The sequence below is a fragment of the Elephantulus edwardii genome, unplaced genomic scaffold, assembly GCF_000299155.1.
Source record: "Elephantulus edwardii isolate Elephantulus edwardi_28Jun2011 unplaced genomic scaffold, EleEdw1.0 scaffold00076, whole genome shotgun sequence".
Taxonomy (NCBI): domain Eukaryota; kingdom Metazoa; phylum Chordata; class Mammalia; order Macroscelidea; family Macroscelididae; genus Elephantulus; species Elephantulus edwardii.
Window position 1 is genome coordinate 4,709,088 of NW_006399826.1, and position 15,605 is coordinate 4,724,692.

A 15,605-nucleotide genomic window follows, 5' to 3' on the forward strand; every position below is an offset into this window, starting at 1 on the left:
TATATATATATAGTATATATAGTGTGTGTGTATGTATGCATGTATATATATACATATATATATGTATGTCAAGTTTCTACAGGTCACAGTCAGTTGTGTAGGTGCACCAAACAGCTTGGTATAGCTTAGTATATGGCAGACGTCAGTCAAGACAATTTGTAGGACATCAGTGGTCTCAGACTTCACTCGTCATTGGGATTTTACAAGTGGGGAAACTAGTCAGGAAAGCGTTTGTTGAGCTCTTCGCTGGGGAGATGATGAACATGGTAATGATGATTATAGCAGAGCAGCTGGGTGACCATGGGAAACGTCTACATTATTTCTGACCTCTACTTTTTAAAATCCAACTCACTTAAAAATTTCCTTGTTCATTCATTCACCTGTCATTTACTCTATGTCTGTTACGGAATAAATACTGTACCAGGCATTAGAGCCAGGAAGAAGAACAAGGCTCTGTGGGACGTGTGGGCTGGTTATTCAGCACATCTCCTCCAGCTCTTCCCCTACTGCCTCCTCTCCTTGGCAGGATGTTGATTTTGCTTGAGATGAAATGTGCTGGTCAAAACTTCATTTATAGAGTCTCTACTGCTAAGTAGTACTGAGCATTAAAACATGAACAGAAGCTCCACTTCATTTTTCCATTAAAGGTGAGAGATGAGCCCTGCCCTGAGCTTGGAGGTGATAAATGCCATGGCAATCATTTTCTACCATCAAGAAAAGAAAGTGGTTTACTATTGTTAGGAGTGAGGAGCTCAATGCAGCAATACTGAACTCATGACTTGCTATGCAAGAAAAATCAATTTCTAGTTGTTTAAGTTACTGTTAGATTAAATTCTATTCATGCCAAATATGTCTCATGTGTGCAGAGACAAACACATAACAGGTAAGTGGTATAGAGTTGTAAGGGAAAACCAGAAAGGAATACACAGGGAGGGAGAGGAAGAATTAACAGTGCATCCGAGTTGTCAAGTGACATAAATACTGTTTATGCAATGAAATCACCTGGTGATTTTTGACCAACAGGTGTCCATGGAAAAGAGATGGAGAACTCAAGGCATAGAAGGCTGAAAAGTGCCTAAGAAGTGTGTGTGTGTGTGTGTGTGTGTGTGTAGGGGTGTGGGGGTGTGTGTGTGTGAGGGGTGGACAGGGTGCATTTATTGAGATCAGAGGTTGGCAAACTAGAGTCCATTGGGCCTATCTGGTGCATTACCTATTTTTTTTTTTCAAAGTTTCACTGGAACCCAGTTATACTAATTTATTCCAGGGTTATCTGTGGTTGTTTTCAGTGCTACAATGATAGAAATCAATATTGCAACAGATGTAGGATAGATCACAAACTCTACTCACTGCCATCAAGTCAGTTCTGACTCACAGTGTCACCCAAAGAAGTTGTAAACTTCAATGGGAAGAGACAGCCCATCTTTCTGCTGAGAACTGGCGAGTTCAAACCACTGGAGACACACAGCCTTCGAGTTAGAGGTAAACGTAACACAGCAGAAAAATATTTACTACCTGAACTTGTAAAAAGCAAGCTTGCAGGCTCCTTATTTAGACAATTATTTAAAAGTTAGTTTATTTTTTACTGCACCAAAGGAACCAAGGAAGAGAGAGATAGGTTGAGAAAGACAAATGCCTAAAGGATTTTGGTTTTTCATTTTTCAGAAAAGGCAAATACCTGAGCATTGTTACAGTCTGTGGAGAAGCTTCCAGTAGAGAGGGAAGAACTGAAACTAGAGAGAGACACTAACCACTGGAGAAGAACAAAGAAAGCTTCTGAGCACTGAGTTTGCACACAAGGTAAGGAAGGTAAGACCTGGTGTCTGCAGGTTGATTGTCCTACCAGGAATGCTCCCCCCCAGGGATTCCAAACAGGCATGTGAGGTTCAGCTCTGTACAAAGGTTCAGAACCTGCTCTTTGCTAGCAGTACAAAGAGTGAGGCTGAAAAGAGAGGCGATATTCTGGCAATGTTTTAGTCTCCGTGTTTCCCTCTTAGTCAAATTAATTTTTACCTGGGGATTGGAAAGTCTAACCAATCAAGAATTTCAAAGCACTCCAAAACTAGAAAATGTCACTAAAATGCTTAATAATATTAGAATTCTCCTGGCAGCAGGATGCTGTGGGAATTAAAAGAGAGATGCCTTCATAGTTCCTGAAAGATGAAAAGCTTGGTCTAGACGTTAGATATCAGCAGCTACCATCGTTACAAAAAGCACAGTTTACATGAACCATGCAATTGCACAAAACAAGGTGGAATAAAACTGCTTTTCAAAGAAGACAAGAAAGTGAGATAGATTAAAACTGGAAAGAAGTTGTGCACTCTTTCTTTTAAGCTTAGGCGTCTATAGCATGTATTCGGCCCATTTAGGTTTTCATTTTCAACTGTGTATGCCTGAAGAAAATGTCATATTAACTGTCTCGGATTCTTAAAAATTTCTCTTTGCTCATTCTTACACCTTAATCCACTCAGACCTCTAATAGCTATTTATCCAGCTCTATAACTTCATTTTCTTAATGTCAGTATAATCTGAGGAGAGTCCACAGTTACACTGTCTAGATCGGTAGACCAGTCAGATCTCAATGAGAATCGGATTGAGGCCACAGCCCTGACAAGCAGCCGAAGGCAGCAAACTCACAATGAAGAAGCCACAAGATAATGGAGGCAAATGGCTACGGTCTTCTCCTTAAAAGAGTTTGGGAAAATATCTAGTACAAGACACAAAGGAAGAACTTGTGTCAGAAATTACTTCATTAAATATGCGCCATAATATCACAATGCCTAGAAGGTGTTCTAACCCAGACAAGACAATCCTGTCCTTCCAGCTTCTCATGCAGCTTTAGACCTTCAATTTCATCTCCTTGGTGTTCTTGTTCTTGCCATCGAGTCAGACCAACTCATAGATGACTCTCTAGCACGTTTTCCAAAGCAATAAACTGCATGAAAGGAGACTGCCCATCCTTCTCCCACAGAGCAGCTGGTGAATTCAAACCTCATTCCTTTGGGATTGAGAGGTAGCGTCTTATCACTTGGCTACCAGAGCTCCATCATTTTAGCTCGCAGAAAACTACCAAGCGCTCACTCATAAAAAAGTGTTCTCAGCCAGTTTTTCCAAAAGGGCTGGCCTTAAAACCCCCCAAAACAAAGCAAAACACAACACAACAACAACAACCCCAAAGGGCTGGCCTAAGCTGACAGAAGATCAGGAAGGATGTCCTCAACCATATCTTTTCTCTCAATGTTACTCCCGACAAAATCAACAAGGCCCCAGACTGGCATGCCACCCAAGATCGCACAGCTAGTGAATGCATAACGTAAGACTAGAATGAACGGAATCCAGAATTCACAGCTCATTTAGTAGACAGTGGCTGTATCATGAAATTTAAGCTTTCTGACAAGCTGGAGGACATTTTATCGTACATAGAAAGAGTATGGAGTAATTATACAACCAGTGAACCATACAGAAGCAGATTAGAAGTCTCTCACTTGTCCCTAGATACTTTACAAGTTCATTTCATTTCAATATACTTCCTGTGTACAACACTCCTGACAGTCATAGTAAATAACCAAGTTAGAGAAGTGATGCCTTTGAGTTGTGGAACTGGTGAAGATTATGAACTGTATGTCATGGATTGCCAAAAAATGAAACAGTATGGTCAGGAGGTAAGAAATGTGTTTTATTATTATAAAACTGAATGCTGAATGCTTGGGGCTGAACACCAAGCATAATGCTTGGCCCAGTCTATACGCTTAGAACTTTTGTTGAGCAAATGAGTAAGAGGAACTCTAGCTGATAGTATTCCTCTATAATGCATGTTCTAGTAGGCATGAGGATTATAAGTATCTCTATCTCTATCTCTCTATTATCTATCTATCTATCTATGTTTATGACCATATTTTTAGCTTTTATATACAACTTTTGAATGTCCCACTGCTTTTTTACAAGAGCAGACTTAAAGGAGATGTCCATGTTGGAGAGAAAGTATGGAATGGAAGGGAATGTTACATGGATTGAACTGAAGAATGAACTCTATCCTGAGGGCAGCTGTGCCCTAAAAATAGGGTTCCTGCTCTAATGTTTCCTTTTTGGGGGCATTGAAGTTGACTTCTACTTGCTGGCAGTTGAGAATCTTAAAGAACAACACTTACTTGTTCCCATGAAGAAATCATATGGCGTTCGGCAGGCGTCTTTTCTATGATGGTCATCTCTGACACACCTGGGGAAGATTCTGGAGAGGGGAAAAAAGAGAGTCTGTGGAGTTGCAACTGGCTTGAGGTTGGCTACCCGCTGACAACAAGTAAGACCATGAGATCCCGTTTAAAATCATTACTCTGGTAATGCAAGTAGGAAGAACTGGTCCCTAAGCTGCATCTGATCCCATATCTAAAACCATAAAATCCACCTGGCAAAAAGGACATCAATAGAAAGTACTCAATACTAACTTGTTACCCATTCATTTAGCTTGTTAATCAAAGAGAAGAGAATTCTCCATTCCAAGTGATTTTCATGTTGAACTTCTTTCAGTTAGCTAAGTCTATACACTATAGTATCATAAAAATGAATAAAGGATAACATCTCAGTGCCTTTTAGAAGAAAAAAAACCACAACAAAACAAAAACAAACTTGCTTTCTAGTCATTTATTTCTAAATTAAGTTATTCTGGAACATTAACCTACTTTCTGAGAGCTCTGACTTAGAAGTGAGACTAACATTATGAAAAGTCGACTGAACCTAGAAATCTATCAAGAGTGAGTTAAGTCACATCTCTAAATTCTCAAAGCAAGGAGTAGTCTCCAGATAATCTAACCTTTCCTTGTGGAGTTGTGTTGTATTTACTCAGAGGCAGATAAGAAGACCACTGAGTGGTAATGCCAAAGGTTTAATACCGCTGTGCTGGGAGCTCTGGTGGCCTCGTGGTAAGAAGCTGCAGCACCACCTCCCAGCGGCACAGCATTCAGATCATCCATCAGCTGCTCTGCAGGAGAAAGGTGGGTAACCTACTCCCGTGTGATTTCCTGCTTGTGAAAGCCCAGCAGGGACTCAGTCCCAACTCCATGGCACACAACAACAACAATTACTCTACCAAGCATGATGTCCTTTTCCAGAGGCTGAGCCCTCCTAGTGACTTGTCCATAATACATTAAGACAAGAGTTTCATGTCCTCTTTTGGCAGTTCATGGTATCTTCAATGTCCTTCACCAACATCATAACCCAAAGGCATTCATTTAGCTTTCGTTTTGCGTATGTTTTGTCCAGGTTTGCTATGCATGAGAGGTGGCTGAATATATATCATGGCTTGAGTCAGGTGCATCTTAGTCCTCAAAGAGACACCTTTTGTTTTTTCATACTTGAAAGAGGTGGGTTTTCTGTTTGTTTGTTTTGCAGCAGGCATGCTTGCTAACTGTGGACCCCAGTAAAAGAAAATCCTTGACAACCTCACTATCTTCTGCTTATCATGATGTAGCTAATCGGCCCAGCTGTGATTCACTGAGGTGTAATTCAAACTGAAGGCCGTGGTCTTTGATCTTCATCAGTAAATGCTTCAAGTCGCCTTTGTTTTCAGCAAGCAAGGTCCGTCATCTGCATAGTGAGAGCTGTTAATGAGTGTTCCTTGAATTTTGATGCTATGTTCTTCTTCACATAGTCTAGCTTCGCAGATTTGCTCAGCACATTTACTGAATAAAGTATGGTGAAAGGATACTGCACTAACATACCTTTCCTGATTAGAGACCATGCTGTATCCCCTTGTTTTGTTTAAATAATACCCTCTTGGTCTACATATAGGTTTCATGTAAGCACAATTATTAGATCTGGAAGTCTTCTTCTTTGTAATGTTATCCATAATTTGTTACGATTCTCATGGTCAAATGCCTTTGCACAGTCAGTAGAACACAGGGAAACATCTTTCTGGTGTTCTCTGTTTCCAGCCAAGACCCATCTGAGATCAGCAAGGACACCTCGTTCCCTATGCTCTTCTGAATATGGCCAATCTGCAGGTGAAAACTTTCCTCAATTCTTTTTTTGTTTGAAGGATAATTTCACTAGTTACAACATTTCAGGTTTGCTTCCCTCCTCCCTTTATAACCTTTTAAATATTTCTACTTTCTTTTTGCTTTCATTGTTTCTGAAGAGAAGTCCAATGTAATTCTTATCCTTGTTTCTCTATAGATTAAGGGCTTGGTTGGTTTGGGGGGTTTTTGGTCCTCTCTCATGTGCTTCTTTTCCGAGTTTGTTTTGGTCTGATTTTCTATAGTTGAATATAGTAAGTCTAGGTGTAGATTTTTTCTTAATACTCATTTTATTGGTATGCTGAGCTTCTGGACTTGTGTTGTGGAGTCTACTAATAATCTGAGAATACTCCTGAGGTCTCAGCTTCATCTACGTTCTCGGTTCCATTTTTTGAGCTAGTAATTCTACCCTGTAAGTGGTACTTCCATGAAAGGTGGCACATGTTTGCTCCTGAAGCATTCAATTTTATCAGTCTGCAACCTGACATTGGAATAGGCTTTTTTCAGTGTGTACCCTCTCTCTGTTCTTCCTAAAGCAGTGTTCCTGTTGATGCCATTTTCTCAAGAACTTTGGATGTTATGGTGTTCATTCTATAATATAAAACAAGTCTCAGCAGATTTTATAAAGTCTTTTCCATTGTTGATTTCTGAGTAGATGGTTGAAGGGTGAACAGTCTTGGGCGTCCTGTGACAGTATGGGAATGGAAAAGGGACAGGGGGGTCTGGCAGGCTGAGATTTAGTCTCAGTCATCACACACTTTTGGGTTTCTCTGTCTCCAAGCAATGCTCAGAGTTTGCTTCTGGTAAAAATATGGAAATATGGAATTATTGCATCTCATCTGGGGAGGAGATTTTGGGAAGTTGCTTTCTACTCAGGTACTTCAGACTTCTGCTACTTTGTTTCAATAATGCTCCTAATCTATCCTCTTCTTAGAACAAAAAAATGTCAAATGTGAAAAAAAACGGATTTTACATTAATAATTATTAACCTGAAAATTAGGAAGTTTTGATAAACATTATTATTAGAATGTTTAGTGAGGTTAAAAGGAGCTCTGGTGGCCCAGTGGCAAGATGCTGCACTGTAATCCGAAGGCATGTGGTTCAAGGCCATCAGCTGCTTGGCAGAAGGTTGGGCAAGCTCTTCTTGCCTCTGAAGACCTGCTGGATTAGCTATGGGTCAATTCCAACTTGAAGGTACAAAACAGCAACAAGTGAGGTTGTTTGTTGTTGTTGTTGTTATGTGCCGTCAAGTAGCTTGTGACTCAGAGTGACACTATGTACAAACAGCCCTGAAACTTGCTCTATCCTGTGCCAACGTTACTGTCACTGACACACCAACCCCCATTACCCCAGTCACTGCATCAATCCATCTCATTAATGGTCTCTCTCTCCTTCTCCATCTTTCCACCCTTCTAAGCATGATGCCCCTCCTTGCAACATGTCCAAAATATGTCAGATGAAGCCTCAGAATCATTGCCTCCAAGGAGCAGCCTGGCTTCACCCTTTCCAGGACAAACCTGTTTGTTCTCCTGGCACTCCATGGTATATTCAACACTCTTCTTCAGAACCACAGCTCAAAGGCCTCCTATCATGCCTAGTCATGTCCAGCTCTCTGACACATAGCAAGCAACTGCAAAGACTACAGCCTGAATCAGGCACACCTTAGTTTCCAGACTGATGTCACTGCTCTTCAGTACTCGGAAGAGGTCCCTGAAGGCCAACTTTCCTGATGCAATTCGTCTCTTGATTTCCTTGCTGCTGGTACCAAGAGTGTGGATTGTGGAGCCAAGCAAGCTAAAGCTGTTAACAATCTCAATCTCTTCACCATCTATCATAATGCTGCCAATCAGCCCAGTGGTGAGAATCTTTGTTTTCTTGATATTGCGCTTCAATCCATATTGAAGGTTGCAGTCCTTGATCTTCTGCAGCAAGCACTTCAGGTCCTCCTCAGTTTCAGCAAGCAGGGTTGTATCATCTGAATAATATAGATTGTTGAATCATCCTCCAATCCTGATGTCACATTCCTCCTCATACAGCTCAGCCTCCCAGATGATGATCTGTTCTGCAGAAGAGTTATTTAATTCCTTAAGTGGGTTTTGCCTTCTAAGAGTTAAAAATTTATCTCTTCCATAGGGGAGCTCTGGTGGCCTAGTGGCAAGAAGCTGCAACTACAATCCCAGAGGCTCACGGTTCAAATCCAACAGATGCTCTGCCGGGAAAAGGAGGGACAATCTCCTCCTGTACCAGTCAGATCTGATTTGACGGTACACTCACACAAAAATAAAAAAAAAAAAAATAAAAAAAATATTTATCTCTTCCAGTTAGATCAACTGCCTCTGAAAGCCGACTGGAGAGTCAGTGATGGGTCAATTCCGACTCCACGGCACAAAACAACAACATACACATAAAATGTTTAAAAATTCAAAGATACTAAATTTGTAAGTATAATTTTAAATATTTAGTTATTTAATGTCATAAGGCATTAACTCAAACTGACAGCTGAAGGAACATTTTAGTTTGGATAACCTGAGTTGCTTAAATATTTGCCAAAAGAAAGTAAGTACTTGTTTATATTTAACTTGCTAGATTTATAAAGAGAGTAACAAATCATACCTATGGAATGGCAAGACCTGCTGGACTGAGTCACGAGTACAGGAAAAAACAGAATAGAAGTTTGCGTAAGAATGAGGAGAAAGGGTAATGAGTGGTTTTTATGGTTACACCTGCCACTACCCTATTCTGTAACTTCATCTCTAAAACTCATCACTTCCCCTAAATACACTATGGTGTTTCACGTCAAGTCATTGTTCTAAGCACTGAAGAATATAAGACAAAGTTCCTGTCCTCCAGGTATTTCTATTACTGTAAAGAGACAAAGACCCTTAAAAGGGAACCAGCTAAATATATTCTTTCAAGAAGAGAAAAGCAAGGGATATGAGAACTTTTTATAAAGGTAAGGTACTAAAAGAAGGAAAGAGTTAATTAATGTGAATGTTGTGAAATAACTTTTAGGTTCAGCTTCTCTAAGGCCGTGACATTAAATCAATGATCTCAAAGAAATGAGAACATATTCAAGCATCCAGTGGAAGTTAATTGCAGGAAAGAGAGTTCTAGACAATGGCAAAGGCCTCCATGCAGCATAAAAACAAAATCAGAAAGACAGAGTCACTTCATACAGAGACTTGTGGTTCATGGAATAGAATTTGGATTTTAACGTAAATGTGATGGAAAGGTGCTTTTCTGCTGGCTAGACTGCATTTCTTCTTCTACTTATCCAGCGAACTTTCATTTGTCTTTCACAATGTAACATTATTTCCTTTGCAAAGCCATCAGCAATTCCTCAGGAAAATGAATCTCTTCTGTACTCTAAGAAATAACAGACTAGTGACCTCCTTTCACATTTGCTGTTGAGTCAGTTTTGACTCATGGGGAGCCCCGCCATGTCCGAGGGGGTTGTGCTCTGAAGGGGTTTCAAGAAGAGGGTCACTGGGAGCTCTGGTGGCCTAGTGGCAAGAAGCTGCACTGCAATCCCCAAGAAGCAGGTCACCAGGCCTGTCTTCCCAGATGCCCATGGGCAGGTACTCATTGCCAACCATCGGTTGGAAGTGATGCACTAAGCTACTTGCACCACTCTTCTCCAAATCCCAACCAGGTATGTGAAGTTCATCTACCTCATAGTGAGTGCACAGGGTGAAGATCAGCCTCCTAAGGCTATAAAATCTTCCCATTCCTGGGTTGGAACCATCGCCCTTTCACATAACAGCCCAGTGCTTAACCACTTTGCTACTAAGGCTCCTTACCACCTGTGTAGGCAAAATGGCTTTTCTGGCTCATAGCTGGGTAGGAATATGCAACTCAAGTGGGTAAGTGGCTCATGACGGGATTGACTAGCTTTGAAATCCCACCAGGTTTCCATTCAGCCAGGTTTTCAGCAGCAGATGAGATTCACTATTAGCACGGCTGAAGAAACAGAGACTGCAGGAGCATCTTTTGGGGCCAGAGCCTCCTGTGCTGGTCAGACTGGGCCCTATACAAGGGCAGCAGCCGCTACAGTACAGAACCAGAGATGAGCCTTGGGAGGGCTGTCCCAAGGGGCGTTTGCCAAGCTTGCTGGAGGACTAGGGGGTGATGCCACCTAACCTGCGAAGCAGAAAGCTAAAGGGCCTGCAAGTATGTCTGAGAAGTCTTGATAGAAGAGTTATATCCTGTTGCCAAACTGAATTGTAACCTTTTAACTTCCCAGACAGACCCCATAATCATGAGGGTCTATGAGATTTGTGTGGCTCTGGAATAGACTGTGGATCCAATAGTATAACAGTGTTGGAAGCTCTGGGAGGAATGAGGGGCACTAAATATGGGAGAAATAGGTGTTGCAGGAATGTGGGGGACATGCCTGATTTTGTGGAGACTGGTTTTGTGTTGTGGAAGTTGTTGATGAGGGCAGCTCTCCTTTGGGGTACACAGAGGTCCCTATGCCACTAACATTCATTGTATACTAGCCTTCTAGAGACCAACTATTTATCTTTTTTCAGATTGCCTTTTCATCTCTGTAAAACCCCAGAGTTTTTTGCACAATAACCCAGTGCCATCGAGTATCATCCAGTTGAGTTAGAATTGGGTTTTCGAGGCGATAAGTCTCAGTGGGAGCCTGAACATCTTTCTCCCACATAATGGTAAGTGCCAAATAAATGCCCATAAAGGACATCTAACCTATGCAGTGGTGGAAGCTTGGTTCTGGATGACTCTACATGCTGTATGACCCTAGAGGCTGCGTCACCCTGGGTGTTGTACGAGTAAGGGGCACAGCAGGTGTTGGCTGGCGAGGTTGACTACAACGTTTCCCCAGCTAAGAAAGGACTGGAGTTCAAGGATACACTGTTGATTAATAACGCCTCCTAGGAAACCAAACCTCCCAACTGTCAAGTATCTGCCGCCTCTCCTTTGCATGCCTTTGCCCATCCCTGCAGGGCTCCAGGGTGAGAGCTCGGCTGGACCTTTGGGATCTCCAGTTCAGCCTCCGAACACTCTTGCAAATCCTTGCGGGCCCAAGTCATGCACCCTGCTCTTCTCTCCTCCTTAACAACGGAAGTCACATAAGTGATGTCCAGCGCTGTGCTGCTGCTCTCTGCTCACATCGTCCCTCGGCCCCTTTCTTCTCCATCTCCCGGGTTCCCACGGCCACACCCTCCTCCCTCCGTCCCCCCACCCCTGGGCTCCCTGCTCCCACGGACCTAGGATGCGGGTGATCCCGAGGGTGAGTTTCTCCAGGTGCGGCTTGCTGCAGCCCAGCAGCGGGGGTGACTTCTCGTCCATGGCTCGTGCCTGGGCTGCGCGCGCGGCCGGGCGAGCGGCGGCGGCGGCGGGGAGAGGACAGGACAGCAGGGCCGGCCTCAGGGCTGGACCCCGCCTCAGGGCATGCCGGGAGTTGTCGTTTTCCGCGCCTGACAGCGCGGCGGCCAGGGATGGGGGTTTCCGGATGGTCCGGGAGCTGCGATTCCGCGGGGCTCTCGTTTCCGCGCCCCTGGTCGGCCCTCCAGACCACGTCCTCCGGACACACTCAGTCCTCCGGCCGGACCCTCTCCCACTGCCCGGTCAGGTCTCGCAGGCGGGGGCGGGCCTCCGCCCCGGGCGGCCAATGGGGGCCGAGCCTGCAGGCCGGGGCGGGGCGGCGCTGTTACGACGCGCCGTGTGGCGGTTGTTTCAAGATGGCGGACGTGGCGGGGCCGTCGCTCCCGGGCACCGCGGCGTTCTGGACCCGGGATGGTATCCTTTACCCGCCCGGCGAGGGGCGCCGTCCCGCTGCGGCCGGGGCTGCGGGGTCGCGAGGGACTCTGAGCGGCGAGGCGACCCTGTGCGCCGAGCTCGGGGGCCGGAACGTCTAGGCGCACGGCTTGCCCTTTGCTGAGGTTGTTAGGTGACAGGTACTGTCTCCAGGCTGGACTTTGCAAAGTGCAAAGGGCCCCGGTGACCTCTGCAAAGATGGCTTAGAATGATGCCCACCCCAGGAGGAAGGGTAGAAGTTGTTCTTGCCGGTGGCGACCCCGCAGGACCAGTCTGAGCACAGTGAGATTGTAGGGAGGGTGTGACCGGCAGGTAGCCTGTTTGTATTGGTTCAGGCGTGTCCTTGGCGCTGCCAGGAGCAACTCTGGATCTTGTTGGACCTTCTGTGGAGGATATAGTATCTTCTGGGGTTTGAAGAACTATGTGGAGCTTGGTGATTTGGGCTAGTGGTGCTTGTTGCAGAATAAGAAATCGTGCCTGTATGTAATGTTGACATCCATGTAGATTGCGTGTCACCCCTGGCAGATTGACGGTCTTGGATTCTTTAGAAGCACAGCTTTACCCCGTTCAGTTCCTGTGATGAAATGCTGGTGTGACAAGAGTCGTTGCTTTTCTAAAATAAGACAGGCTGTCCTAACCTAAGCATCGGTCTGCATCGTTTTACCTAAATGTAACTTGAAAGAAGTGTTAGGTGAAAGAGGAAGGTGAAGCAGTAACTATTTTGAGTAGTTGTAGAGGTGAATCTATTCAGATGCTTGATGATATTGTTGGAGATAACGGCTTTTCATTCATTCTGTAAACGTTCTACTTAATTCTCGGTGAAATTTACAGAATTGTATGATCGATTTGCTAAGTCTGGGCAAAGGGGGCCAAAGAGAAGAATGAAGAATTCAGAACTCAAATGCCTTGTCTGCTGCTGATAAGAAGAGCAAATGGCCTTGCTTGTCTGGCTGAGCTAGCAGGTGGATCGTAAATCAGAATGGAATGTCCCTCCCTAAAGACTCTGTTTATAAAAATTCTCCCCAGTGGGTTCACAGTGTGACTTCCCATTCTGCCTCTCCAGGATGAGGAACTCACCCGGGAGCTCCCCTATCCCCCCTTTAATAAAGCTGCATTAAGCTTTCTCTCGTTCTCTCTGATTTCTTCTGTAAGCCCACTAACCTAACCTAATCTAACCTGGTTAATTTTCTTAAGGTACTGAAATCCAAATGTCTTGCCCTGGAGAGAGGTACATTTTTGCTTTCAGGCTGAGTGTTTATGTTGTGCACTTAACTAAGCATCATTACCCCTTGTCTTTGTTAGGCTGGTGAGAATCAAATGAGATCTGTACATGCAGTGTGGAGGAAAGCTCACTGCTCACAGTGCAGATTAATCTTTTTTTATTGAACCTGCAGACTAGTAAGGATGTAAAGGAGATATGTGCTTTGAGAACAATTGAGCTGGATTAGAAGTCGGGAAATTGATCTCGGCTTTTTCTCAGGAAAACTGCTTCTGCGTTCTGATAGGGTTTCATCATGGAGACAGTACTTGAAGGTTATTAGCTTACAATGTGCTTCTTTAATCATTTCCATTAACCACTTAATACTTTGAAGGAATCCTGGGTTTGGTTACAGACCACTACTGTAAAGTGATATTACTGTAAAACAAGTCACACTAACGCTTTCGCTTCCCACTGCATGCAGAAGTTATGTTTATACTACTCTTTAGTCTCTTAAGTGTTTAATGTTGTTATGTACGACACAGTCCTGTCCAAAGCAAACCATCCTCCACTGAGTTCTCAGAGGCATTTAATTTCATGTTAGAAGATTGCCCATCCCTCTCCCGCAGAGCAGCTGGTAGATTTGAACCAAGTGCCTTTGTGATTGCTGCACACGTTCTTACCACTAGGCCACCAGAGCTTCCTAAAATATTATAAACTTTAAATAATGTGACATAGCGATATGATGTAAGCTCATGCTATTGCAAAAATGGTGCCAGTAGACTTGTTTGACAAAAAGTTGCCATATACCTTCAATTTGTAAAAAATGCAGTACCTGTTAAGCACAAGAAAGAAAAGTATGCATTATTGATTCTGTGTTAATGGTAAGTTATGGCCAACATTAAGAGGAATGGGAATCCCAGAACACTTCATTGTGCTCACGCGAAACGTAGACCTAGACCAAGAGGTTGTTATGCAAAGCAAGAACACACTACATGGTTTAAAATGAAGCATGGTGTGCATCAGTGTTGTGTCCTCTCTCTATAGCGATTCAATCTGTGTGCTGAGCAAATTACTCAAGAAGATGGACTCTATGAAGAATGTGGCATGAGGATCAGAAGAAGACTCATGAACAACTGTGTTAAGCAGATGGCACAACATTGCTTGCTGAAAATTAGAGAATTTGAAATGCTTGCTGCAGAAGATCAAAGACATAGCTTTTATTATGGATTATATATCAATATCAAGAAAACAAAAATTCTCACCATTAGATCAGTAGACACGACCTGATAGATGGGGAAGAGATTGAAATTGTCAGCAACTTCATCTTGCTTGGATCTATAGTCAATACTCTCGGTATCAGCAGTCAGGAAATTAGGAGGTCTATTGCTGTCAAAGACCCCTCAAAAATGCTGAGGAATAGTGATACAAATTTGAAGGTCATGGTCTTGTCAATCATTTGCTACACTTCTGAGAACTGGATAATGAATAAGGATGACAGAAGAATTATTGATGGCTTTGAACTATGGTGTTGGAGAAGAGTACTAAATATCCCATGGGCTGCCAAAAGAACGGATATTATTTGTCTTGGAGAAAGTACAGCCAAAGTGTTCTTTGGAGGCAAAGATGACAAAGCTTCATCTTACATAAGGTCCTCTTCCTGGGAAAGGGACACAGTGACTACTGCAGTGGGCTCTTATGTATTAGTAAGTGTGAGGATGGTGCAGGATAGAACAGGGTTCCAGTCTTTTGTTCATAGGGTCACTATGAGTCATGTTTGACTTGGCTATACCTAACAACAACAACAGCGATTATAGTTTTGTATACTAAACTTGGGCTCTTGGTCTTGGAAGCCTTGCAGTCTTACTTATGTCCCATTTCATGTTCTGTTGTTACTGTTAAGTACCATCAAGTCAGAAGCAGCTCATAGTTGATCCTCCACTCAGGTTTTCAAAGGCAGTAAATAACACCAACAAATATTGCCCATTTTTCTCCTGTGGAGTAACTGGTACATTCAAACGGCATACCTTTGGGTTGGCAGCACTATTCCTTCCCATTAAGCCACCAGAGCTCCCTTTTATAGAGAATATATTCTCCCTTATCGCTTATAATTTCATTTATTCTTAACATTTATGTAAACACCCATCTTCCCTTTGAAAGTGAGAAAAATGGTGACAATTACATTGTACAAAAATTCAGATATATGAAGTGAATTGCAAGGTTGCTAGTGTCACTACAGTTATAACAGCAAATCAGTATTCACTCTCAGCTATTTTACATCTTTTTAGGACATAAAAGCAATACTAAATGCAATCTTGATTGTTGTAAATCATTTGGAATTGTTGTTAGGTACTGTCAAGTTAAGGCTCCTACTACCCTGTGAACAGTGGATCTGAACCTTCCTCTATCCTGTGCCATCCTGACCACCTCTGACACACTTGAACCTATTGTTACTGTCACAGTGTCAGTCCATCCCATTGAGGGTCTTCTTTCACTGGCTCTTTTTTTTTTTAATTTTATTTTATTAATGTTAATGAACATTTACAGAGATTTTTTTATTTCCTTTCATTCATTGTTGCACTGTTTTCTCTACCCACCCTCAGTTCGTTCCTCTCTTTTTT

General features: G+C 43.0%; 1 protein-coding gene across 4 annotated transcripts in view; it reads right to left on the reverse strand.

Moving 5' to 3' along the window:
• The window catches only part of TPGS2 (tubulin polyglutamylase complex subunit 2), a 25,522-nt gene extending 14,172 nt beyond the window's left edge, over positions 1 to 11,350 (reverse strand). For 2 of the 4 annotated variants that reach the window (XM_006889195.1, XM_006889194.1), the window contains exons 1-2: positions 11,237 to 11,309; positions 4,146 to 4,225 (exon numbers count right to left, since the gene is read on the reverse strand). In XM_006889195.1, coding sequence (XP_006889257.1) covers positions 4,146 to 4,202 — 57 coding nt within the window. In that variant the 5' untranslated portion in view covers positions 4,203 to 4,225; positions 11,237 to 11,309. Of the gene's footprint in view, positions 1 to 4,145; positions 4,226 to 11,236 lie in introns of all 4 variants that reach the window. The other 2 variants (XM_006889192.1, XM_006889193.1) reach the window with 2 other exon arrangements.
• Between the last annotated feature and the right edge of the window lie 4,255 nt (positions 11,351 to 15,605).